This window comes from Rhizophagus irregularis, chromosome 10 (genome assembly GCF_026210795.1).
Source record: "Rhizophagus irregularis chromosome 10, complete sequence".
Classification (NCBI taxonomy): Eukaryota; Fungi; Glomeromycota; class Glomeromycetes; order Glomerales; family Glomeraceae; genus Rhizophagus; species Rhizophagus irregularis.
In genome coordinates this window covers 3,301,683-3,326,619 of record NC_089438.1, presented here as the reverse complement: position 1 = coordinate 3,326,619, position 24,937 = coordinate 3,301,683, and the positions used below count along the sequence as shown (strand labels likewise).

Genomic DNA, 24,937 nt, shown 5'->3' with positions numbered 1-24,937 from the left:
AGGAACGGATAAATAAATACATATAAAAATTACTACATTTGCATAATTATGTAAATGGTGCATAACAACGTGTGGTAACAAGTTTCGTTGGAAATGATCGACAAAATTCTACGTATGACTTTTTAATGCGCAGTTGATACAGTTATCATTACGTTACACAGGATAAAATTATATAAATTCAACCATTTTTCTCAAATTTTTTTCTTTTTTTTTTTATAAAATAATACTCAATGAGTATTTCTCAAGAAAATAATATTCTACCTTCATCTTCACTACCTTACGGGAACTTGTCTCCCATGACTTCTGCAACTGGTCAACGTAATAATAGTATGCAGCCAATAACTCCAAGCCTGGCTTTCTTTTATAATCCACCAGGTATTCTCGTAAATTATCATATTACTTGTGAAGAAGTACCAATTTCCTTTGAACTTGTATATCAATTAACAAATGATACCGATGACAACAACCAAACTTATAATTATGATCAACCGAAAAGTTATGTATTTTATCACAGTCAAATTGATACGAAAAAAATTTATCAAGTAACTTGCGAATTAGCTTCATCCCAATTTTTAAATAAAAAATTTTATAATATAAACTACAACCAGCAGAGTGTTCAACAACAACATCAACAGCAACAACAGGAGATTTCTCCACTACACCTTAAATTTCACTTGAAGCAATATTTAATTAATTACTTGGCAACTAAAGAAATTTATAAACAAAATTTGCATGGAAATATGATGCAAGATAATTTTAACGACGAAATCGTGAATGGTTCTCCTTCTTTTCGTGGCGATTATACTCAAGAATATGAGAATAGTCCGGCATCATTCAACCAGGACCCCGAGCAATACTGAAATAGGTAACAAGAAATAACGCGTAGAATAGGCTAAAATAATCATGAAAATCTTTCCTTTTTTAGATAAATTTTGATAACGTTGGTAAGAAATATATTACTTTATTTAGTAACTGACTGACATTATCATAATTCCGGCCCTGAAAAAATGCGTAGAGCTAATAGTAAAATTTTGCCAATTTCCTATGACCTATTTATATATTGTTCGGGGTCCTATTCAACCTCAACAACGATAATATTCAACAAGTTTAAGGTTTTTTATTGGAAATTTATTATTTTTTTTTTAAAAAGAATGTATTAGTTATTTATTTTATTATTTTTATTTATGATTATAAATTATTTACTGTATGTATATTGTTTATAAAGTTTACAACATTGAATAAATATTAAATTTTTAACCTAAATATGAAAGCATATTTAAATAATAAATTTCTTGTTTGATAATAAAAGAAACTTACTACTCACGAATACTCTTATGTTCACTACATACCTTCCACTTATTTGTTTCACTCATATATTGGTCATATAATTTGGGAATTATAGCATTTTCCTGTATTAATTTTAATTTATTAATGTTTGAAATAATGAAATTAAAATTTTACTCGATATTTCATTACTTCGTTGGTGCGGTATAATATCATTTCCCTTACAGAGTTAATTTTCGATTTCTATATCAGCAATATACCGATCAGATTAAGTTGATATGCGAGGATTCGTTCTACAAATATTATTATCTATCACAAATTATTGTTTTTCTAAAAAGGACTTTTTTTTAAAAAAAAAATAAAAATAAAAATAAAAAATAATTAAAGAAAAAATACCTTTAGGCGAAAGACATAAAAAAAAGGTAATTTTTTTTTAGAAGCAATGATTATTATAAAATTAAAATTTTAATAAAAACAGTTATTACTGTATAATGGCGTGTAGCTAAAATTTGTGGTACAACTTTCCATTATTCTTTCAATTTTTTTTTTTGTGCTACGTTTACATTCCTAATTTTGTTACGCCATTAATCTTATTACGTAATGCAATTAATTGTACCAATTGTACTGTACTGATGTACCAATAATTGATCCACTAATCATATTATTTTTTTCAGGTGTTACACTGAGTTATTTGCGTATTAAAAAACGGAAAATTTTTTTTTTAGGATAGACACATTCAATTCAAATCCGATCTGTAATACAAAAAATACAAATTTAATTTATCATCTCAATTTTTTTAACAACCAAATTTATTCGATTTTTTTTAAAAAATAATAAATCTATTTTGATATTTTTATAATCTTCCAGGAAAACTATACACCCCCCTTAGAATAGTATGTCTTGATAGATGTTTCACAAAATTTTTATAAATTCTTTTGTAAATCTATTAATATATTATATTGTAATAAAAATTTATATCTACAACAAACATCGAACTATTATTTAAATAAATTTAGAGCATAAGAGCATATCGCCAAAAAATCACTCATTTCCGACAATTAACAAAACATTTTTTTAAAAAACTTGACGATTTTTTTATATGACTTATAATTTAAATTTTCGTTCACTGTATACGTTAAGTAATAAACAAGCTCCTTTTTCGCAAATCATCTGATACCAAATTACCAAAAAAATGTTAAAAAATATAGTAATGTTTTGCTACGTCAAAGTATGAGTAGATTATCGTTTATTTATTGATAAAAAAAAGAATTAAATATCAAGAGATTAAAGAAAGGGATATTGTTTAAAAAAAAAGACAATGAAGAAATAATTGTACAACTTTAGCTACACCCGGGTGGTAATAAGCACGCCGACTGCACGCCGTCTATGCAACTAATGCAAGTGATGCATAAAAAATTTTTCAGTAAAATGATGAGTTTCTTCGGAAAAATGATCATTTATCGGGGTTTTTCAAGAATTTTTTTTTATGAGGATTTTCTCTTTTAAGTTTTAATATTTCATAATAACAATAAAATTTGTTAACAGTGTTAACTTCAATATAAAATAAATAAGAAAAGTTAACCGTTAGGTTAGCTCCCTTTTTTCAAAGAAATATATGAGTAAAATGGATGAAATCTCCGTAAGATCGATGATAAAGACGATATTGATATAAGCAACAATATTGATAAAGATACTGATAAATTTCATAACGATCAACCTATTACGAAATTAGAAGTATCGCCAAAAGGAAATTATCTCGTAACTTATAGTAAAGACAATCGTTCAATTGTCGGTTGGAATGTTTAGAACGTTAAAGATGAGAATCCAGACCAAGCTGTTAAGTTTAGTAAAAGTGAAATTCCTGAATTACGCCAAATGTGTGTTTCCGATGATAAGAAACTGCGTACATTGATCATAAAGGCAAAATAAGTAAGAATAATTTGTAGATTTAAAATGTTTGATATTTTATATATTTTATTTATCTAACTACGGTAATTAATAACACTTATCCTTTTAGAAATATACCATTTAATTAGAAATATACCATTTCGATCAGTATCTCTGTTCAGAAGCTTCAAGTCTGAACCTAAAATAGCAATGAAGAAAAGAAACGTCGATTAATAATATTTGAAATGGAGAAAAAAAATAATTATTAAACGGACATTTGTAATCTACCTATATTGTTCCATTTCGATCAGTGCCTTCTATTCCGAAGCTCCAAGACTGAACCTAAAATAGAAATGAAGAAAAAAGATAGAGAAATTAGTTCAAAATGAAAAAAAACAACAAAAAAAAAGTTGATCAGTAATATTCAAAATAGAAAGAGAATACTCACATTATTTCATTTTGATCAGTTCTGTTCTGAAACTCCAAATCTGAAACCTAAAGTAATCTTTGAAATGAAAAAAAATAAAAAATTAAAAAACAATTAATTAGTAATATTCAAAATGGAAAGAAAATACTCACATTGTTACATTTAAATCAGTACCTTCTAAGGTTGCTGGAGAAACTAGGGGTTTTGGCAAGTTGGCGAAATGCCGAAATAGCAAAACTTTGCCGAAACTATATGAAAGTCTTATTAAAAAGTTAGCGAAACTCTGGAGAAAAGTGAAACCTGACGAAACTTATTATAAATGCCGAAACTGCTGAAACCTTGCCAAAACTATAATAAAACTATAGTAAAATCTTAGAGAAACTAATCGTAGAATTTTGGAGAGGTTTAGGCAGGTAACCTTAGTACCTTCCAATCCGTTCTGAAGCTCTAAGTCTGAACCTAAAATAGCAATGAAGAAAAAAATGGGTCGATTAGTAATTTATAAAATGAAAAAAAAAAATAAATAAATAAATATTCCATTTTGGTCAGTTCCTTACTTAAAATAAATGAGTGAGTAGGTTAGTAGTAATTCAAATAAGAAAAAGTAATTTGTGATTTGTCAGCGAATAATAAAATAATAATAATAGATTTTTCTAACTATCACCGGGGTGATGATCACCGGTGACTGAAATTATGACGATCGACCAGCATTAAAAAATATAGTGCCGGTAAAAATTGATAATTCTGGCCAACGGTGATGATCACCCCTGAGTAAAAATATAGAATTTAATAATAATTCCAACTTCGAAGTTTTTTTTTTAAAAATTTCGAAGATCAAAATTTTACTCTTTTATTTTACTTTCAGTTCTAAGCGAAACGTTTCTAAATGTTTCAAAAATTTATTGTTTTTAACTAATAAAGGAACATAATCATTTTTAATTAATAATAATAATAAAAATACGTGAAAAAGATGGTCGCATATCTTCCATTTGTCGTTGCAACTGTTTGCCCGTAGGATATTTGATTACTTTTTTGTTATAGGTGTAGCAAGAAGAAATCCATCATCACGATGAACGTTTAATGTAATAGAATGTTTGGCCGGGCGACCATTCGTTATCAACAAAAGAAGTCCTAGTTTAATTTTATTATAAAAAGAAAATACAATACTAGTTATTTCGATGTATAGTTTATTTTATATATATAAAAAAGCCAATTTATTTACTTGTGAATAACTCCATCTAAGTCAATAACCATTCCCTAATCATCATAAGAATATAGATTATTTGCATTTGCAGCTACCATATAAGCTACGAACAAAAGATTTCTTTTTACGGGTAAAATTTGAGAGGATTGATTTTGTAAGAGTACAAAAATTAAAGAGTTGTATGTCCAATGATATATCACATTCTTTAATTCCATTTGGATAAATCGTACGAATTGAAAAAATTCCTTCAAACAAGTTCTATAATCATCACGTTAGGTATCAATTATTTTATTGGTGATGTTACCAATTGATTATTACATATGAAGTATAACTTCATTATGAATTTTATATGAGAAAAACCATTTTAAAAAATAAATTATCATCACTGAAATTTTTTAGGGTGCGTCACCAAATTTATTATACAAGACCTTTTTTTTGATCTTTGAAAATGATTACTTTTTTTATTTTTCTTATCTTTTTCACAAAATGGTATTGAAATTTTCTTTATTCGTAATCCTACTAAAACTATCATGAAGTACAAACAATTCTTGATAGAAAAATAAATTATATGTTTTTCCAAAGTTTCTTCTTAAGAAATCATACATAATCTATATTATACCTTTATCATTCGTTTAAATGAATGTATTGAATACAGTTCAGCTGAAATTTCATGAAAAAGGGAGAAAAAAAAATTCTTTCCGTTAAACTTTTTTTTTTGTTATGGATAAAAGGAGTATAAACTGATTCTTTTTTTCTAGTTTAAGCAATCAAGTTTATCCCAAAATTTCGTAAGGTGTATCACCAAGTTTGACTTTTGATTCTTTGAATGAAAAGTAATTACATCAATACGTACTTTTTTTTATTGCATACATTTTTGGAATTTTTCAATCCATACTTAACTTTTATTATCTAATACTTAAAAGCTTTTTGGAATTTCTAATTTTTTATTAAAACTCATGTTTAAATACTAACATAAAGAAAAAAAGAAAAGAAAAGAAAATCAACTTTTCTGAACGGAATTACGAATAAATAATGAGCTTTATTTATTGTTGTATGCATAAAAAGCATCGATATTGTTCGATTACTTGCTTGAATACTACCATTTTTGGATTTTTTGAATAATTTCGTTCAATTACACTTTTTTGGTTTATCATGTCAAAACAATAAGTTTATCCGAAGTTTCTATAAAACGTAAATATTTGTTTTTAAGCAAGCTTTCTATGGAAAGCCGTCCTTGACAAAAGGTTGATGTCCAAACATCATGAAATATAATGTTTAGACATCATGATGGTATGTCTAGACATCATGTTTGATATATGTAGGATGATGTTTGTACATTATTTAACATGATGTGAAAGACATCAACCGACATGATGTCTAGACATCATGCTGATCGAATTACCAAATATAGTAGTGTATTTATGAGTTACACAAAATAAAATCTACTATATTTGGTAACATGATGTCTAAGACATCATGTCGGTTGATGCTTGAGCATCATGTTGAATGATGTACAAACATTATTCTACATATATCAAACATGATGTCTAGACATTATCCAACATGATGTCTGGATATCAACCTTTTGTCAAGGACGGCTTTCCCATAGCTTTCGTCAACCCTTTTTTGGTATCACGACTATCACGTGTAAACACGGACCATATGGATTAGCCAAATTAAGCAGTTGAATGTTCGATCACTAATATTCTTGTATGACGATATTTTTTAATTTTCGCTAAATTAAAGGATGATAATAAGCTTGTTACAAAAGACAAAAAATGACTAATTCACAGTCCGTGAATTCGATAATAAAATATAAAAGGTTTACTGACCTTAGTCATACCTATATGCATGTATATTTGCTTATTTTAATCAATAATGAATCAAATCAAAATTCTCCTTCTTGTGAGGAATATAAAAAGGGTGATTTTTTTCCACTCTTTCCATTCCTCACAAATTTGATGATAATAATAATTGTAATATAACATACTTTACCACGTTCTTTCTCCCCTAAAAAAAAAAAAGTAATGAAATACAATATATTATTATCATTTATAGTTCTCTTATCCCTAATTACCATTTCGTTAGCTTTTCCAAATGGTAATGAATTATTGACTAGACCATTTGAAAAACGAAATCAATGTCGTTGCGCTTTCATCATCACGTATTTCAATTCTAGTTCCAGTTGGAGGAGTTTTAACTTTTTCTCAAAACGAAGGAGGCCATGCGGAAATTTTCAGCAGGGACTTCATTGAAACGAGATTCAACTTTTGGACTTCATATTGTTGATGAATACCGCAATGTCCTCTTTGATCTTACTAGGAAAACGAAACCCGTTTAAATCCGTCACGGTGGTTTTCAAAGTTAATAATTTACACACCAGAATTTTTTGTTTTTAAAAATTTATTTGTTTTTTTTTTATATATTATCGAAAACGTTATTTTATAATATTTAAAAAATACAGATGTTTAGTACAAAAAAAAAAAAAAAAAAAAATACGATACTGATAAAAAAACGATTAACCCTGGCAAGTTAAATTAGTTTTGACTATATTAAATGCACAACAAATCACTTGATGAATTTCTTTACAAATTATTTAAATTTTATTAATTTTATTCATTAGTAATAGAATTTTTATAAGTTTCTAAGCATAAATATACATATTTCATTATGATAATTTTTTTGATTATGACATTAAGAAAAAATTGTATTATTAAGGTTGGTATTTAATTTATTAAATGTTTGATATAATGATTTCAAATCATTGTCGGTTATAATAAAAAATAGCTTTAATATTTAAAATACATTTTGTTTTACAATGCAAGATCGTTTATCAAATAACGTTTTAATATATAATCACGTAAAATCAAAGTTGATTGAATCGTCTTTTTTTTATTGAACGCGTCAAATTGCAAACATTTCTGTTACTTGCATACATTTTTCAAATATTCTTTAATACTCGATATTTCACACTTAATTCATTTAATAAATTTCATGCAAATATCTATGTCTAATTAAAATATGGTAAGATAGCTGATAACGCTTAACGTTGTGGTTGCTCTTCTCTCATTTACTTGTCTTTAGTGTAAAAATTACTTAATTTACCTAATTCATAAAATAAATTTTCGAAAATTCACTCAAAGGAATGATATTAAAAGAGAATGACATAGAAGAGATGCATCCTTCACGTGACATAGGCAGGAAGTGGAGAATGACTGAAGAGGCCAGTGAGGCGCATTTAGCACATGATTGAAATGAGAAACGCGAGAAAGCCGGAGCAAAGTGGCTGAAGAGACTCATGAAAACGTGAGGCACGTTTGGTGGCTATTAGGGTACGGAGTTAAATTTTATGCAAATTATAAATTTTCTTATAAAGATATATTATTCTATTAACAATAATCACAAACTCTTGTTATGAAAATACAGATTCGACAGGTATCGGTAAATATTAAAATTATATCGATTATTTTACTAGATATCCGCATATTGAAATTATTAAACCATTTAAAATGTATAAAAATATGTTAGTGAAAATTTTATGCTTAAGTTTAACTCGTTATAAGATAATATTAAAAATTAATAGGTATCGATAAACTGGTTTTTCATAATTAGTACAGTACTATATTTGTTTTATTTACGGACTACGGGGACAAATTTAACATTTTAATAATTATTCTTCACATAATCACATTATCTTTTAATTTTTACTTTATATTTTTACTTTTATTTTTACTTTCATTTTAATTGATGATAATAAGTTTGTACTAAAAAAAATTCAGTTGTTTACATCATCCTATACATAGAATTAAAATGCTTTTAACAATAAAGTTTTTCCAATTCCTATTATATATAATGTTTTCAGTATACAAAATTGAGTTTAAAATCAACATTTGTCCATATTTGGATTATTTACAATGGTATTGCTATTATGCAACCAAATAGATAAAAATAAATGTGATCTTTTTATTTTATTTTACTTTTTTTGCAAATATCATAGTATCATAAAAAGTTTTATTAATTTTGAACTTCTGCCAGAGATATTAAGATTTTAACTTTTTAAATAAATTAAGATCTAATTGACTATCATATTCTCTCTTTTTTGGTTGCTTTAACTCATTGAACATGTTGATATGATGTTGGTCAAAAATACGATGACAATTCACGTGAAATATCCCCTGATTTGCATTTTATGGATTGTGCTAGTAATTGAAAATAGAATTTTGTGATATATTTACAATGAAATAGGAGATAACTAATTATATATCATTTTTTGTGAAATCAATTTTGTAGATCTATTTCAGCCCATGCGTCTCCTGAAATCTGGATACCACCTTTCGAGTCTTATATCTTAGTGAGATGTCGCAGGATTTTTGAGACGAACTGCAACATAAACAAGAAGTGGTCAATAGAATATCAACATAGTTAGCTTTGATAGATTTTAGCGTATAGATAGATATATATAGAAATTAACCTCTCGCTTTCTCTGATGTTGACACGTGTACTATTATTAATAAAAATTGAATCTACTTTCTCTTGCTAAGTGCCTAAGGCCAAGCATTTACGAAAAAAGTTTTCACATGTTGTGGGTATGAAGAGGAGTATATTAGAATACGCTAACTTTTTTATCTTTAGGTGCAAGTGTTAAGCCCAGATCTTACCATTTTTTCCTCTGAGAGATAGACATGAAATCATTCCACAGGTCTATATTTTGAATCAGAATTTTCTTTCCAACTGTATTAGCATTAATAAATAAGTTTAACATTAAAATACAGTATATAAAGGACCATAGATCCGCTTTTGCTTTGCAAATAATATCAAAAGTCAATAAATTGTTGTAAAGTCTAAAAGACAATAAAATATTATAAAGCTCAGTGTATCACTACTTTTTATCATAACAATATGTATGGATAAGATATTTTTTTAATCTCACTTTTCATTTCCGTCATGGCATTCCGTGAGATGCTATCCTGAGACATCCTAACAATGGATATGATCCAGAATGTTTTTTTTTTGGGAAACATTATTACATACACAGTTCTAGCAGGTGCATTCTTATTTTTTCGTAAATATCAGCCCAGGACAAATAATGAACTTGAAAGAACAGCCTGGTGCTAAATAATGAACTTCAAAAAATGCGCTCTGAAAATGAGTGGTGGAATGACGTAATCTCACAAGATAAGTCTATCATGCCGCAGTCTGCATGTGATTCATTGCCTGTGATATGTGATTCGTGGCGTTATCCTAATACATATTATTCTGCACCTATTTCTAGTCAGATCAAACCAATTCTCTTCTGCAAATCAAGCCAATACCCCATGTTCAGTAATGAGAATAAAATATATTGGGTCAAATTTACTGTCATTTTTGACCAGAGAAGAAAAAAGAGAAATGTTCTTCTTGATTTCTACCCTTATTACTGGTTTGGTGGTTGAAATTGCTGCACCAAATGCAAACAATTATAATCTTCTCTTGATTCACCTTCCAAGAGATATTGATGGTCACTGGACAATTTTTGGAACTGTGCTTCATTGTTGTGATCTAAGAAAGTTGGATAAGACGTCAATAAAGAAATTTCATTTGACTTACATATGTGGAATTCATTTTTTTCTTCTTGAGGCCTTTCTTTAGAAGAGGCGTGTATAAGTGACATAGGGTGTCCTATAGGGTAATTATCATTATTGTTGTTCCGTTCACTTTTACAACCATTGGTTGCGGATGATTGGGACTGTTGAAAATTTGATTATTTTTTCTAATGTATATTAAAAGAATAAGCATCAACATCATGTCATGCATAAAAGAAAACTAACCTTTAAGACTTACTTATACAGAAATCTGTCCTACCATGCTTTGTACTTCTTCATGGAGACTTGCCTCTCTTCGCATTGGTATCCTAACCCAAAAGCAGTTGGCTTATTTAATCATGTGTATGAAAAAAGATTCCCTCAATATAAAAATGATCATACATATGAAATGTTATATAGATATAATGTAATATGGATCTCGTTTAACTCACTGACAATTACTTCACCAACAATCATTTCATCAACAAGCAATTTCACCAATAAATATAAAAATTTTATAAATATTTTTACCAAGATTAGTCACTGATTGGATTCACTGCTAAATTTCATGGTTAGGTTATTAGTTAGGGCTGCTAGTTATAAAAGTAAAAAAATTTTGTAAAAGTTAAACAAAATTTTAGTTTACTTTATCAAATTAACTTAGCAGGTAATAGATAAGGGTTAATTGATAGTTTGGGTATTTTTTTTGTTTTTTCTTGGTTTTTATATATATTCTTTTAGATAGATACTTATGCTTTACGTGTACATGATAGTTCCACATTTGTGAGAATTGTTACACTAATAAAGTTTAAGATCCAAAAAAAAAAATTAAAATAAAAATAAAAATTTTTTTGCATATATCTTTATATCTTTAGTATAAAATGGGAAATTTTTACATATTTTACAAAAAGAAAAAGAACCAGAAATAAGAAATTCAGATTCAAACAGTTTATAATGACCAGGATAATATAAAAGATATTGATTTTCCTTAGAGACATAATCTATCATTTTAGCTTAATTCTATCAAGAAATTATGATTTAAGGAGGGTCTGCCAAAAGTTTACTACCTAGAATACAATCATATTCATTTTTTCTGGGAATTGTAAAGGTGTATTCTTGTTATTGGATAGGTTGGCCAGTTGTGAAGACTTCCCTATAAAAAATAAGTGTCCGGAAAATGTCCGGAAAACACTCGTTTCCAGACACTCATTTTGTCCAGAATTTGTCCGGAAATTGACCTGAAATATTTTTTCATATAATTTGGCACAAAAAGATGATCAACAGGTGACCATCATTATAATTGCTTTTAACCTAAAGTTTTATATCATAGATATATAGTATTTTTGCCTGCTCAGCAAATTTAATTAGTATGACAAAGAAGGTTATGAATGTCAGACTTGTGCTTTTTGCATTTTTTTACAAAATTAATTTATCCTTTTTTGGAAGTAGCGTCCAGAATTTGTCCAGTTCAAATTATCTGAATTTTTACTATGTCCGGAGTTTATCTGTCCGGAATTTGTCCAAAATTTTATACTGGACAAATTCTGGATATATTCTGGACAAAAGTCCGAATATGTCAAAATTTTAGGTATCAAATTTGTAGCAAAAAATAGACATTTTCTGGACAATTTCCAGACATTTTCGTGGACATTTTCTGGACATTTATTTTTTATAGGGGCTTGTGTCATAAAAATATGTCAGGTTGGTCTAAAAAAGCATCAGTTTCTATGTCAGAAGAAATTGCTTATAGATTTTCTTTGTAGTTTTGCTCTTGTGCCATTTCTTTGATAATCTTCCAGATCTACAAAAATTACTTTATGGTCTTATTTTTTGTAAAAAAAGCTAAAATTACCTTTTCTAGCATCCATTTCTCTTCCAATTGAAGATAAAACATAAAGATTAGGATTATAATTGATAGAGACAAAGTTGACATTGTCCATTTTGATGTTTTCTTTTGTGATAAATATCAATAAGATTTTATGAAAACAATGAATAAAATGGTTTATAAGTAAGAAAAGTAAAGAAAAGTAATTGAATATGAAAAAGTAAGGAGTAATTACACAATTTTTACTGGGATAAGTATCAAACTCCAATATTGTCATTATTATAGTCGCATCTTAAAGTTCATTACGCCAATAGGCTATTGGATGACTTCCATCTGTTGGTCACAATTTGATGGATATGTTTGATGTTATCCGAAAATTCTTCTATTGTCTTTATACATGAATCACAATCTCGGTGAGATCATTACATCCTATTACAAAAAATAGCAAAAGTAGTTCTAAATCCGAGAGACTCAGAATCTTTTGAATTTAGGATCAGTTTCAGAATCAACTCGAGTTGGCTCATTGAATTCGTATGATTTGATGAAAGAAAGGAAAGAAAAACTATTGAGAATCGTTTCATGTACGTTTGTTTATATATATAGATAATTACAAACGATTATAAACATTTTAATAGCCGGACAAATCAATTATTACGTAAACTTATGTAAAAATATTAGGTATTTAGAAGATGCACAGTAATATATAATTTATTTAAGTTCAATATTATAATTAAATTATTAATCATTTATCAAATTTTACCACAATTAAATATACTATTAAAATGATAACCATTTTTTATTATAATATAATAACGATTTTATTTAATAATTATTCTTAATTCATTTAATGAAAATGTAATTTACTTAACTATTTCATAATTCAATACTAATTTTTCATGCACAAATCATAAATTATATTAGTTAACCTAACTACTTGAATTTTGTATAACAGCTCGTGCTTGAGCTATTGAAGGAAAAACATAATGTTCACATTCATAACACCTTAAATAAACAATTAATATGTTAAATACGTAGTAATTATATTAAGAAGTTATTAAATGAATAAATTCAAATTACATACCAGGCTTTATAAGTTTTTAAATCAAGTGAAATATTATGATTTGCTTTTTCTTCATAGTGTTGAATTCCATGTTTTTCATCAAAGCGACCACAATGTGGCTTACAGCAAGTAAGACAGAGCCAAATAGTTTGTTTTGATAATGCTTTTGTATTATTATTAACACAAGTCTATTTATTTCATGATGATAATCTGATTAATATAATCAAAAAAAAAATAAAGATAAAAATACAATTATAATTAACGTGAATACCTACTGTACATTTAATATTCAAAGGCACCAAGTTTGGCAACTTCTTTTCAAGTTTCTTTATATTCACTGATTCTTTGACATGCTTGCAACTTATATTTAAAAGGTCAAGAATTGAATTGCTTTCCGTATCTAGTGTGATAATGCATCAAATAAATTAATGAAACCTCATTTAAACCATTTGTAAAATTTGGACCAACTAGTATAATTTAATCCTACCTTCTTCCTCCACATCTCTCCTGAAATATTTTTGAATAATAGCTTGTGCTTGAGCTATAACTTGATTTTTATTCAATGAAGGAAAAACATAACGTTTACATTCATAGCACCTTAAAATAAACAATTAATGTGTTAAATAGTAATTATATTAAGAAGATATTAAATGAATAAATTCAAATTACATACCAGGCTTTAAAATTTTTTAAATCAAGTGAAATATTATGATTTACTTTTTCTTCATAGTGTTGAATTCCATGTCTCTCATCAAAACGACTACAATGTGGCTTACAACAAGCAAGGCAGAGCCAAATAGTTTGTTCTGATAATGATTTTGCATTAGCATTAACGCAAGTCTATTTCAAAATGGTAATTCGATTAATATAAACTAAAAAAAATCATTTATAATTAACGTTCAACTTAAATACATACTATACAATTGATATCTGAAGGTATCATGTTTGGCCACCTTTTTTTAAGTTTCTTTATATTTACTGATTCTTCAACATGCTCGCAATTATATTCCATAACTAATAAAATGATACATTAAAAAGGTAATTTAATATATATTCGCAAAATTAAACCAACTATCGATATGTTTAATCCTACCTTTTCTCTCTATCTTCACATCTCTCAGATACTTTTTGATAACAGCCTGCGCTTGAGCTATACCTTGATTTTTATCTAATGAAGGAACAACATAAAATTCACATTCATAACACCTTAATATATAAACGATTAGTAGGATTTAAAATATATTACGAAAACATCAAATAAATCAATCCAAATTACGTACCAGGCATTAAATTTTTTTAAGTCAATTGAAATGTTATGATTTACATTTTCTTCATAGTGTTCAACTCCATGTCCTTCATCAAAACGACTACAATGTGGCTTACAACAAGCAAGACAGAGCCAAATAGCTTGACTTTGCAAAGAACTAGAAGGTTTTTTAGATTCGATACTATTTTTAACACAAGTCTGATCGAGAAAAAGTAAATTGTTAATAATAAATATATAACGGACTAAAATAAAATCATATAACGGAATATATTTGAAATATTAAACATACCACACATTTGATATCTGAACATATCAAGTTCAATATCATATTTTCGAGTTTCTTTATATTTACCGAATCTTTAATATGAATGCACCGTTCATTATTACTGTATACAGCGGGTACGAAAAATGTAGATGGAAATTCTTCGACTTCTATAAAACTCTATTTAAGAACAAAAATTATTTACATGAAAAAATATATAATAAAATTTCGAAAAATAAATAAAATACATACACAATTTTTTATTTGATTCCGTTCAGAAATAATTTCATCAAATTTCTTTACTAATTCATCAATAGATTTAATATTTCTCATTTTATTAGCAAATTCATTTTGTAACGATTTATCATTTGAAAATGCTTCTTTCCAATATTTTTTAACTTCATCAATTTCTTCATTTATTTCTGCATCACAACAGAGTGAACAAAAATCTCTAGTGAATTTAATAATATCACCTCCATCATTTTCCGAAATATATTTCATATATTGTAATTTTCTTTTAGAAGTATTTTTAAACATTGTATGAAATGGATTTTCTTTTAAAACTTTAATTAATTCATCAATATTTTTTATGTTATGTTGCGAAATATTTATATTAGAATTAATTAAAAGTTTACATATTCTCAAGATTTCTCGATCGGTTGTTATTTGTTTTAATTGACAAAATAATTTAATTTGTTTAATCCATTCTTCTGGATGAATTGTTCCATCATAATTTGGTGGTTTCATAATGAAAGTAAGAAAGGGAGTAGTGGGAAATTATTTTTTCTCATTTTCTTTTAGTGGCTCAATTTACGCCAGATCATCACGTCACGTGAGAAAAGTATCATGACGCTTTGACATTTTATTCAGAAAATATTATGTCGGTTCTTTATACGCTGAATGTAATCGTTTCAAGTTAGTTAAACATCGATCCGTTTCTAAAGAAATTTCAAGAACTTCTATGATAGGAGAGGTTAAATTTCTTCCAGGAAAGTTAATTCACCTCAATGTCCCTCTAGTACCTCCCTTACTAACCCTCTGCTAAAGAAACGAAAATAAAAAATAAAACTAATAAAAAAATTAAATTAACGAAAATGAGAGAATAAAATAACAAGCATAAAAAAAAAATCAACGAAATAAAAAAAATAACAAAATATCAGAAACTCACTTGCAACAGTACTAATCGCCAATTTCTTATCCAATGACATTCCTACACGAGCAATAAAATAAAAATAAAATAAAAAAAAAAGCAAAAGCAAAATAAATAAAAATAAAATAAAAAAATATTATGGTTATTCTGCGTAAGGTTGACAATTATTATAGAAATTACCAAGCTTCAACTTACCATAATGATGAACTCGATGGTGTTGGTTGGCGTTTTACTTTTTTTTTCGATTTTTTTTTATCACTTTTTTATTTCTATCTTTTAATTACTTTCTAATAAAATTATTTTTCGACAATAATTTTGCTTATTTGAGTCGTTGAGAATGGATCGTCCATCAAGTTTTTCAGGATCTGGTTCTATTTGAAATCCAAAAAGTCAATTAACATATACTATGTATATATAAATTTTTTTTTACTACGATTTATGGAAATAAGCGTTGTCATGTTGCTGGAAAGTTCCTTTATTTGTCGCATCTCTAAAATCTCAAAGAGCATTATTTAAAATTCGCATAATAAAAAATTATACCTGTCTCGATTCATTCACTATACGCAATGTATGTAATTCGTTATAGCTAAATTAGAAAACACGTGCTTGCATGAATTTTTAAATTTAATATAGTGCGAATATTTAATATATGAATTTTCATTTCATATTTATTTTTATTTAATTGTTTGCTAATCGGCTATTACTCGTTTACCCATTTTAATAAGATAAGAATGTACAATATGTACTTTCATAATAATTTTTTTAATGAAATTAATAATGAAAATTAGTAAACGCTAATTAAGATCATTAAAACTACTAATCAATATCACCGCTATTTTTCTACCATCTACTTAATTATTAAAAAAAAAAAGAGAGATTCTATCTTTCCTTCTAATATATGTAATATATGTAAAAGAAACTAGGTATAATTTGTAAGTTATATTCTAATAATGATAAGACCGTTCATCATCATCAGAATAGCCATTATTCTCATCAAAAGAGCTATCAGACTCATCGTCACAATCATTAGCAAAATGACTTGGACTGCCACATCTAAAACATCTATAAACCTTATTGTTATCATTCTCATCACAAGAGCTATCACTTTCATCAAAATAATCATTACAATCATTAGCAAAATGATCGGTACTGCCACACTTAAAACATCCATGAGAATTATTATTATTATCATTCTCGTTAGAATAATTACAGTTATTAGCGAAATGACCAGTCCTACCACATTTGTAACAAGTATCATTCCCAGAAGAAAGGTATTGATGAATACTCTGTATTTCTGTTTCTGATAAATTCACATTAGTATAACAACTGCCCCTTACATTATCAATACCGTATTTGTTCATATAATCGAGAGTTTTAGTTAATTCTAAGTGGGAATTATCAGTTTTTTCAGACTCAACAATTCTTATTGGCTGATGTAACCATGTCCATTCTGAACCGGATCCATTGCAATGTTCTTCAAACCTAACATCAACACTTCTAGAAGTTTTCCCGACGTAATATTTATTATTTCTGCACTCCAAGACATAAACAGTAGTCATTTTGATCAATAACTAGATGAAAACACCTTCGTTTAATTTATAAGGGATGTTAAAAATTTTTTGTCGAGTGATCAAAGAGAAAGAGTTTTTCTTTTATTTACGTTGATCGTATAATTAAGAAAAAAGGTCGAGAAAAATGTAAGTACTACACGTGAGAAGAATTTAACCGTCTTTTATAATAGAACAAGTTCTTTTACTAATAGGGTTTTCAAAAATATTGGACGACTACTGGAAGGAAAACGAGAAGTCCTACAAAGCTTATCAAGGATATAATACTAGGTTAAACGCAGGAACCGGAAGTTTATTAAAGAAGTATGAAGAGATAGCGTATGCAATATATCGAAAGAATCTCCCATTTTATCATGTTTCTGTAAAATGATTTGTTCCTTTTTGTTGAGGTCAATTTCCTTTTTCTTAACTCTAGCATCATTTTCTTTGTTCTTTTGCTACGTTCCCCATAGGGAAACGAACGAAGCAAGATCAACGTGGCAAAAACTTAATTTAGTTAAGTGACTAAGTTAGAAAAAGTTGCTATACATGAAGATCACAAGGTAATACAAAATGTATCGCTGATTCGCTGTCATCAATAGATCACGTGAAAATATTACAATATGTAAATAAGGGCGAAAATGAATTTAATAAGAAAGCAGAAAAACATAATTATGAAAAATACTTGGGAAGTGATTCTTAGTACTTAGAAAATGTCAAGTATTTAACGAGATGGTTGACGTGAAACTGTCACAAATTCGAGTCGGATATAGATGGCAACTATCAAGTGATAAAGAACTCAATAAAGAGATACTAAAATAGAAAAAGCTAATTATGATTTGAAGAATTTGTTGAAATTACGATGTTAAATTTGATAAATTGATGAAACTTAACGATAAACAGTTTAAATAGAATTAACAAAAGTGATAGAAAATCGATAGTAGATGAAGGTATCGAAGGCGCATATCAAGTTATGAAGCTTTAAACAAAATGAATTTAACTAATAAAATCGTGTATTGAATAAAAGATATGAACAGAAATTACCAACGGATAAAGAGAAGAAAATGATAATAACAAAGTTTAGATAATTTATGACTTTTTGTTGGATCGTTAGGTCTTAGTTTAACAAAAAGTATATAATATAATCATTGATGGTTTTTATTATTCTTTTTCTAGTTTTTTTTTAGATATGGTAGTAATTAGGTTGTCTTAACTGATGATCAATCAATAAATCAACGAAATTCATAATAAAGAATAGGTTACATAGCACATAGTATGTCTAGAATGATTATTTACTGTAACTCGGAAATGAATCTTGCGAAACTTCGTAGAATATTCATTTTCATCAGTTTAATACTTGAGAGACAATCTTATTAAGAAATTTTATGTATTTTTAATTATAATTGACTTTTAATAAATCTAACGCACATAGTTATATCAAAGAAATTTCTTGTGATTTCGTAAAATGAACGTAACACTTCTTGCGATAAATAGTTTTCATTATTGACATTATATTCATCGAATAATATCGAAGGGCACCCGCATGATAAAAAAAATCATAAGAAAAATTCTTGTCATATAGTTCTTAGAAATTTATTCAGACATTACTAGACATTTAACATAAGATTTTCTCTCCAAATATACATTATATTAACGTTAAGTACTTGCAAATATCGAATATTTTTCCTTTTTATCACTATTCGATAATTAGTATTTGTGATACATTGAATCTTAGAGTCATCGTTTTGAAAGAATAAGAATTTGAAAGAAAGAAATTATATTCATATGATAAGATCTTTAATAACGATTAAAAAATTTTACTTTTTTTACTTTTTTTAAAGATTATTATTACCGTAAAGTCCCGAATATAAGCAACCTTTTTTTGTTATAGGGGTGCTTATATTTGGGTAAATTTATATATTTGGTATATTGTAGTATTGGCCAAAATTATCATAGTGTTGGTCAAGGGTGCTTACTTTCGGGTAATATAAAATCTGGGGGTGCTTATATTCGGGGTGCTTATAATCGGGACTTATGTTCTTCCCCAAACCGGTAACCAATAATTTATACGTCTAAAATTTAGTGAAATATATGAAATATATTTTTATGATATAAAAAAATATATAATTGCATTGTATTTAGTTAAGAAACTTTTTATATATTCATAAATCATACCCCCTTTCCCCCATGTGATTGGACGATTTAAATCACGGTAATCAAAAAAAATAGCTAAATAAAAATCTAATATTTATTTACTTAAAAAGTTTTATTATATTTTTAGGAATATTCAAGAATACATGTATTGTTGTGAAACATTTATAAATAAATTTTATAATACAAAATTCGTTCTTATATTTTATTTTTTTTAGATCAAATTATTGTTGCTATATAATTTTTACAGTCACGTTTACGCTTTATAATTCTTATTAGAAAATGTTACGTTGATTATACTAGTTTTTTCAACTTTTCAATTCGTTCATTATACTCTGAATGTAGTTTCTCCATTACGGTGTTAATTCCTCTATTAAATATATATACAGTATAAAAAAAAATAACGAAAATAAAAATAAATCTTTTCAAAATATAAAAAAAAAAGTAAAATAAAAAAATAAAACAAGTAAAATAACGAAAATAAAAGATAAAACAAATAAATAAAACAAGAAAAGCAAAAAATAACAAAAAAATAAAATTCAATAAAAAAAAAATAACTGAAAAATGAAAAAAAAACAATATAATGGAAATAAAATAAAATAAAATAATAAAACAATAAAAAAAATGGCGAAATAAAAAAATAAAATTATAAATAAAAAAATCAAATTGAAAAATAAAAAAAAATATTATGGATGTTCTGCGGAACTCCTAATAGGCTGACGATGGTGCTGATGGCGTTTTATTTTTTTCTTCGATTTTTTTTTATCCCTTTAACTTCCATTTCACTTTCTAGTAAAATATTTGGGTTGTTAAGAATAGACCTTAGTCTGTAAGTTCTTCATTATGGTACGAAGGATCGACCCCTATTTGTAAATAAATACTGTTATAATATATATATCAGAGGATGGTTTTTTTGGTTTAGAAATAGTTGATATAAACGGGATATGTGAAAAAATTAATATAGAGGATAAGAAAAAATTTGTTAAAATTGCATTGGTGATGGTACCGTGTAGCGACTGTAACGTCAATACAGAATTGAGAACTGATAAAAATATTATAAAATAGCTATGTGATTATAGCGAGATAGGTAGCGTAAGAAGAGAGCAAGATGATAGATTGTATATGTATTTGAGTTTTGTTAATACGATATCAGAATTGAAAAATATATGTTTAGTGTTTAAAGATGATAAAAGAGATACATAGTGAATGGCTACACAAGAAGTGAAAATACCAGCAATCAAAAAAGAATTAATACGTTGTAAGAATACAATTCAAGAAATTAATATTAATATGAATAATATTTTAGTAGATGAATATAAGTATAAGATGGAATTGTATACCAGTAGAGGGTGCATTTAGAAACTGGTTTAAATTAATAAGTTATAATAGTACAAAATTGATTTGATGTTGCTGGACTATGTGAAAAATTGTTTTGTAGATTCAAAAGAAGCAAATTTAACAATTGATTGGCCATTGTCTTTTAAATTGATTAATAATGAATTTAAAACGAAATGTAATGTGACTAATCAAGAAGACGCGTCGGCAAGAACGTTTAGGGTTAAAAATTTTTTGAAAATGTTGCCAACTTATAGAACTTTAAACGAACGTAAAGTGTGTGGAATAGATAGTGCTAAGTGTCCTAGATGTAATGTTATGGACGAAGACTGGGAACACTTATGGGTATGTGAGAAAAATGATGATATAACGTCAGAATATGCGTCATTAGAAAATAGTATTCACGAAATTTTACAGGAGATTAAAATGAACGATAGTGATGAGATAAATGTAAGACTGGTTGAAATGAAGGATGCTTTGACTGAGGTATCAAAGTCACGCTCTTGTATCGAAGTAACAGAAAATGTTCTTAGAGAATTGACAAGAGGTATTATCAACGAAAAGTGGATTAAAGTGTGTAAGGTTAAAGGAGATAAAGATATAATTTATAAAATATATAGATATATGGATAAAATACAAAAGTTATTTTGGAATAAAGAAACGATAGAGCTCGAAAAAATTAGAGGAATAACGAAAGAATTAAAAAGGATAAGAGGGAAAAAAGTAATTGAGAGTGAAGGAGATGAAGGTAGTAGTGACGACGAAGGAAAGAATAAAAATGAAAAAAAAATAGTAAAAAATTAAAAATAATTACAAAAAATATGATGTTAGAAAATAGTAAAGATAACGTATTTAGATTAGGAGAATATGATAAAAATAAATGGGGAATTAGGTAGATATAGTATACTTCGTTATTTGCGGCTCGCTCATTACTTGCTGTGGCTGGAGCTAAAGGAATTGTTAAAATCAAACATAGTGTTGGATCGGTTATAAAGTTATACGAAGGTTTTTGATATGAAGAGATTGAGTTGGGCTCATTTAGAGTTGTTTCTTAATTTATATGTATTTCTAAATTTACGATGTAATATGAAATTTAAATACAATTACTAATAAAGAAATGCGTTTATCAAAAAAAAAAATAATAATATATATATCAAAGCATTATTTAAAATTCGCGTATACCTGTCTTAGTTGTATGCAACTTATGTAAAATTCGTTATAGCTAATCAATTTCATATATTAATTGTATATACTGTATTGTCGAATATTTAATGTATAAAATAATTTTCTTTTTCATATTTATTTTTATTTAATTGTTGTTAATTATTCGTTTATTCATTTTAATAAGAAAGAAAAGAACATACAACGTATTAATTATATTGTATTGCAATTATTATTTCTTTAATAAGATTAATAATAAAATTTGTAAATACTTAAAATACACGTAATTGATGAATCAAAATTGGTCAATTAGTAGGAAGGTCTCTTTTACTACTACTACAACTTTGACAATATACAATATCCCATTACCATTCTTTTCATTCCCGGTTAATTACTAAAAAAGATCCTCTCATTTCGTTATATATATAAAAAGAATACTTAACACTATGATATGAATAAAATGTCAATATAATAAGCGACCTTTTAACGTACTGTACTATTTAGAAACTAGTTATAACTTGTAATCATTTTATACATTTTTAGTTATTACATCTATTAGCATAATGACCAGTATGGCCACACCTGTAACATACAACATAACTAAGGCGTTCATTATCATCATAATAGCTATTATCCTCATCATTAGAACTATCAGACTCTTTATAACAATTATTAGCAAAATGACTTGGACTGCCACATCTAAAACATCTATAAAACTTATTATCATCATTCTCATCACAAGAGCTATCACTTTCATCAAAGTAATTATTACAATCATAAGCAAAATGATCGGTACTGCCACACTTAAAACATCCATGAGAATTATTATTATTAGCATTCTCGTTAGAAAAATTACAGTTATTAGCGAAATGACCAGTCCTACCACAGTTGTAACAAGTATCATTCCTAGAAGAAAGTAATTGACGAATATTCTGTTTTTCTGTTTCTGATAAATTCACATTAGAATAACAACTGCCTCTTACATCATCAATACCATATCTGCTCATATAATCGAGGGTTTTATTCAGCTCTAAATGAGAATTATTGCTTCTTTCAGACTCAACAATTCTTATTGGCCGATATAGACGTGTCCATTCTGAACCAGTTCCATTACGATGTTCTTCAAACCTAGTATTAACGTTTCTTCTAGTTTTTCCGACGTAATACTTATTATTGCTGCACTCCAAGACATAAACAGTATCCATTTTGAAATTTATAAATTTACAAAACTAGATGAAAATACTCGTTTTAATTTATAAAGGAATGTAATTATGCGATCAACACAAAGAAAAATGCAAAACAAGGTTTTGAGTTGCAGATCTTTGTATGACGATAGATAAGGTATCGGTTACATAGCATGGGCTAAATTTTTGTAACATAAATCCTAAAATGTAATTGTACTTGATTTTTGGTTAAGATAAACTGATCTTAGAAATATTATTCGTTCTTAATAGTACATTATATTTAAATTTTAATATACAATTTGTAATTGTTTATTGTTGTGTTTAATTTTGAAACAATACTATTATTTTCTTTATGAACAATATTTTTGCATAACTATTTACTGTGACTTGACTTTTATAGGTTTGAAATGAAGCTCTGCAGATGTTCATTCTTATCAGTTACTTGGAAGATTATTTAGTTTATCAAAAGTAAATTATAATTAAAATACATAAAATTTCTTTTACTAGTAATGCACATGACTGTATTGAAGAGATCCGGTTTTTCAAGTGTTTCCGTTTATAGTGCATAAAATGAACGTGACATTTTTACGATAAATAGTTTCCATTATTATTATTTTATTCATCAAATAATATCGGACGAAGCACCGCATGATAAATTAAATTATAAAAAAATTTCGTCATATTTAGTTTCCAGAAATTTATTCATGACATTAATATTTATTTAACATAAAATTTTTTCTTTCAAATATTTTTAATTATATCACTAAATACTTGTATAATATTTAATATCTTTCCTTTTTATAATTAATATTTCTATATAGTATTGTATATTAGAGTCATCTTAGTTTTGAAAGAAAGAAATTATATTCATACATCAATAATTTCAATAACATTTAAAAAATCTTTTCAGTTTCGATTATTGTAATTATTCAAAATGTTAACCAATAAAATCGTTATGCGTCTAAAATTTAGCGAATACATCATTTAATCATTTATGATATCAAAATAAATAAATAAATAAATATTTGCATTGTATTTAATTAAGAAACTTTTTATATGTTTCATTGCATAATTTGCATAAAATAGGCGCATCCTATAATAAACCACGTGATTGGACATTTAGACGCAACGGTCGGATTTGTTGCCAGGTTACACATGATCTGTTCACATGATCCGGACGATTATACTACATTTTACTTACTTTCGCTATAATAGACAGATCATGTATTTTATTTGTAAATATAATTAACGCTAAATAGTTTGTTCTTATACATTACAACCGTCAGAATAACTATTATTCTCATCATAAGAGCTATCAGACTAGTGATGCAGTTGGAACTGTCCCTATGAATTGGCCGACATATAGCGGATTGTGGCCACAGTTACGGCAAAACCGTGTGAAACCCAATGTGACGTTAATGTTATTAATGCCGTAAATTTTACTGTGCCCAATTATGCCATAGAGTATAAATGGTCTAAATAGATAGCATAAATGAAAATAGTTTAATAATATACATGGCTTAACGCCTTAACAGTATAAATTTTTTTAATCTCTCCGAATTTGTTATCAAAATTTAAAGTTTCCATACTGGCTTTAAATAACTACTTTGTATAAATTTTATGGAATAATAA

The 24,937-nt window shown here is 27.0% G+C and overlaps 6 protein-coding genes across 6 annotated transcripts; 2 read left to right on the top strand and 4 right to left on the bottom strand.

Moving 5' to 3' along the window:
* Positions 1-230: 230 nt before the first annotated feature.
* OCT59_002217 (uncharacterized protein) lies at positions 231-860 on the top strand (the record flags this gene model as incomplete). Its single annotated transcript, XM_025331284.1, has 1 exon — positions 231-860. The coding sequence occupies one exon, from the start codon at positions 231-233 to the stop codon at positions 858-860; it is 630 nt and encodes a 209-aa protein (XP_025189876.1).
* A 9,355-nt stretch (positions 861-10,215) lies between these two features.
* OCT59_002216 (uncharacterized protein) lies at positions 10,216-10,685 on the bottom strand (the record flags this gene model as incomplete). Its single annotated transcript, XM_066144346.1, has 2 exons — positions 10,216-10,527; positions 10,644-10,685. The coding sequence occupies 2 exons, from the start codon at positions 10,683-10,685 to the stop codon at positions 10,216-10,218; spliced, it is 354 nt and encodes a 117-aa protein (XP_065995516.1).
* A 2,429-nt stretch (positions 10,686-13,114) lies between these two features.
* On the bottom strand, positions 13,115-15,524 carry OCT59_002215 (uncharacterized protein; the record flags this gene model as incomplete). Its single annotated transcript, XM_066144345.1, has 10 exons — positions 13,115-13,190; positions 13,270-13,436; positions 13,524-13,648; positions 13,736-13,845; positions 13,922-14,088; positions 14,165-14,262; positions 14,342-14,454; positions 14,529-14,713; positions 14,805-14,957; positions 15,030-15,524. The coding sequence occupies 10 exons, from the start codon at positions 15,522-15,524 to the stop codon at positions 13,115-13,117; spliced, it is 1,689 nt and encodes a 562-aa protein (XP_065995515.1).
* A 1,137-nt stretch (positions 15,525-16,661) lies between these two features.
* OCT59_002214 (uncharacterized protein) lies at positions 16,662-17,815 on the bottom strand. Its single transcript, XM_025312336.2, has one exon. It carries the CDS (start codon positions 17,484-17,486, stop codon positions 16,872-16,874), a length of 615 nt encoding a protein of 204 aa, XP_025189878.1. The 5' UTR covers positions 17,487-17,815; the 3' UTR covers positions 16,662-16,871.
* A 3,214-nt stretch (positions 17,816-21,029) lies between these two features.
* Positions 21,030-21,764, top strand: OCT59_002213 (uncharacterized protein; the record flags this gene model as incomplete). The annotated part of the gene is made up of 1 exon (XM_025323762.2): positions 21,030-21,764. One exon carries the CDS (start codon positions 21,030-21,032, stop codon positions 21,762-21,764), a length of 735 nt encoding a protein of 244 aa, XP_025189879.2.
* An 896-nt stretch (positions 21,765-22,660) lies between these two features.
* OCT59_002212 (uncharacterized protein) lies at positions 22,661-23,326 on the bottom strand (the record flags this gene model as incomplete). Its single annotated transcript, XM_025323763.1, has 1 exon — positions 22,661-23,326. One exon carries the CDS (start codon positions 23,324-23,326, stop codon positions 22,661-22,663), a length of 666 nt encoding a protein of 221 aa, XP_025189880.1.
* Positions 23,327-24,937: the final 1,611 nt, after the last annotated feature.

What these genes read in the sequence shown, in the direction of transcription:
- OCT59_002214 (XM_025312336.2), bottom strand. Translation starts at nt 17,486, where the DNA reads ATGACTACTGTTTATGTCTTGGAGTGCAGAAATAATAAATATTACGTC.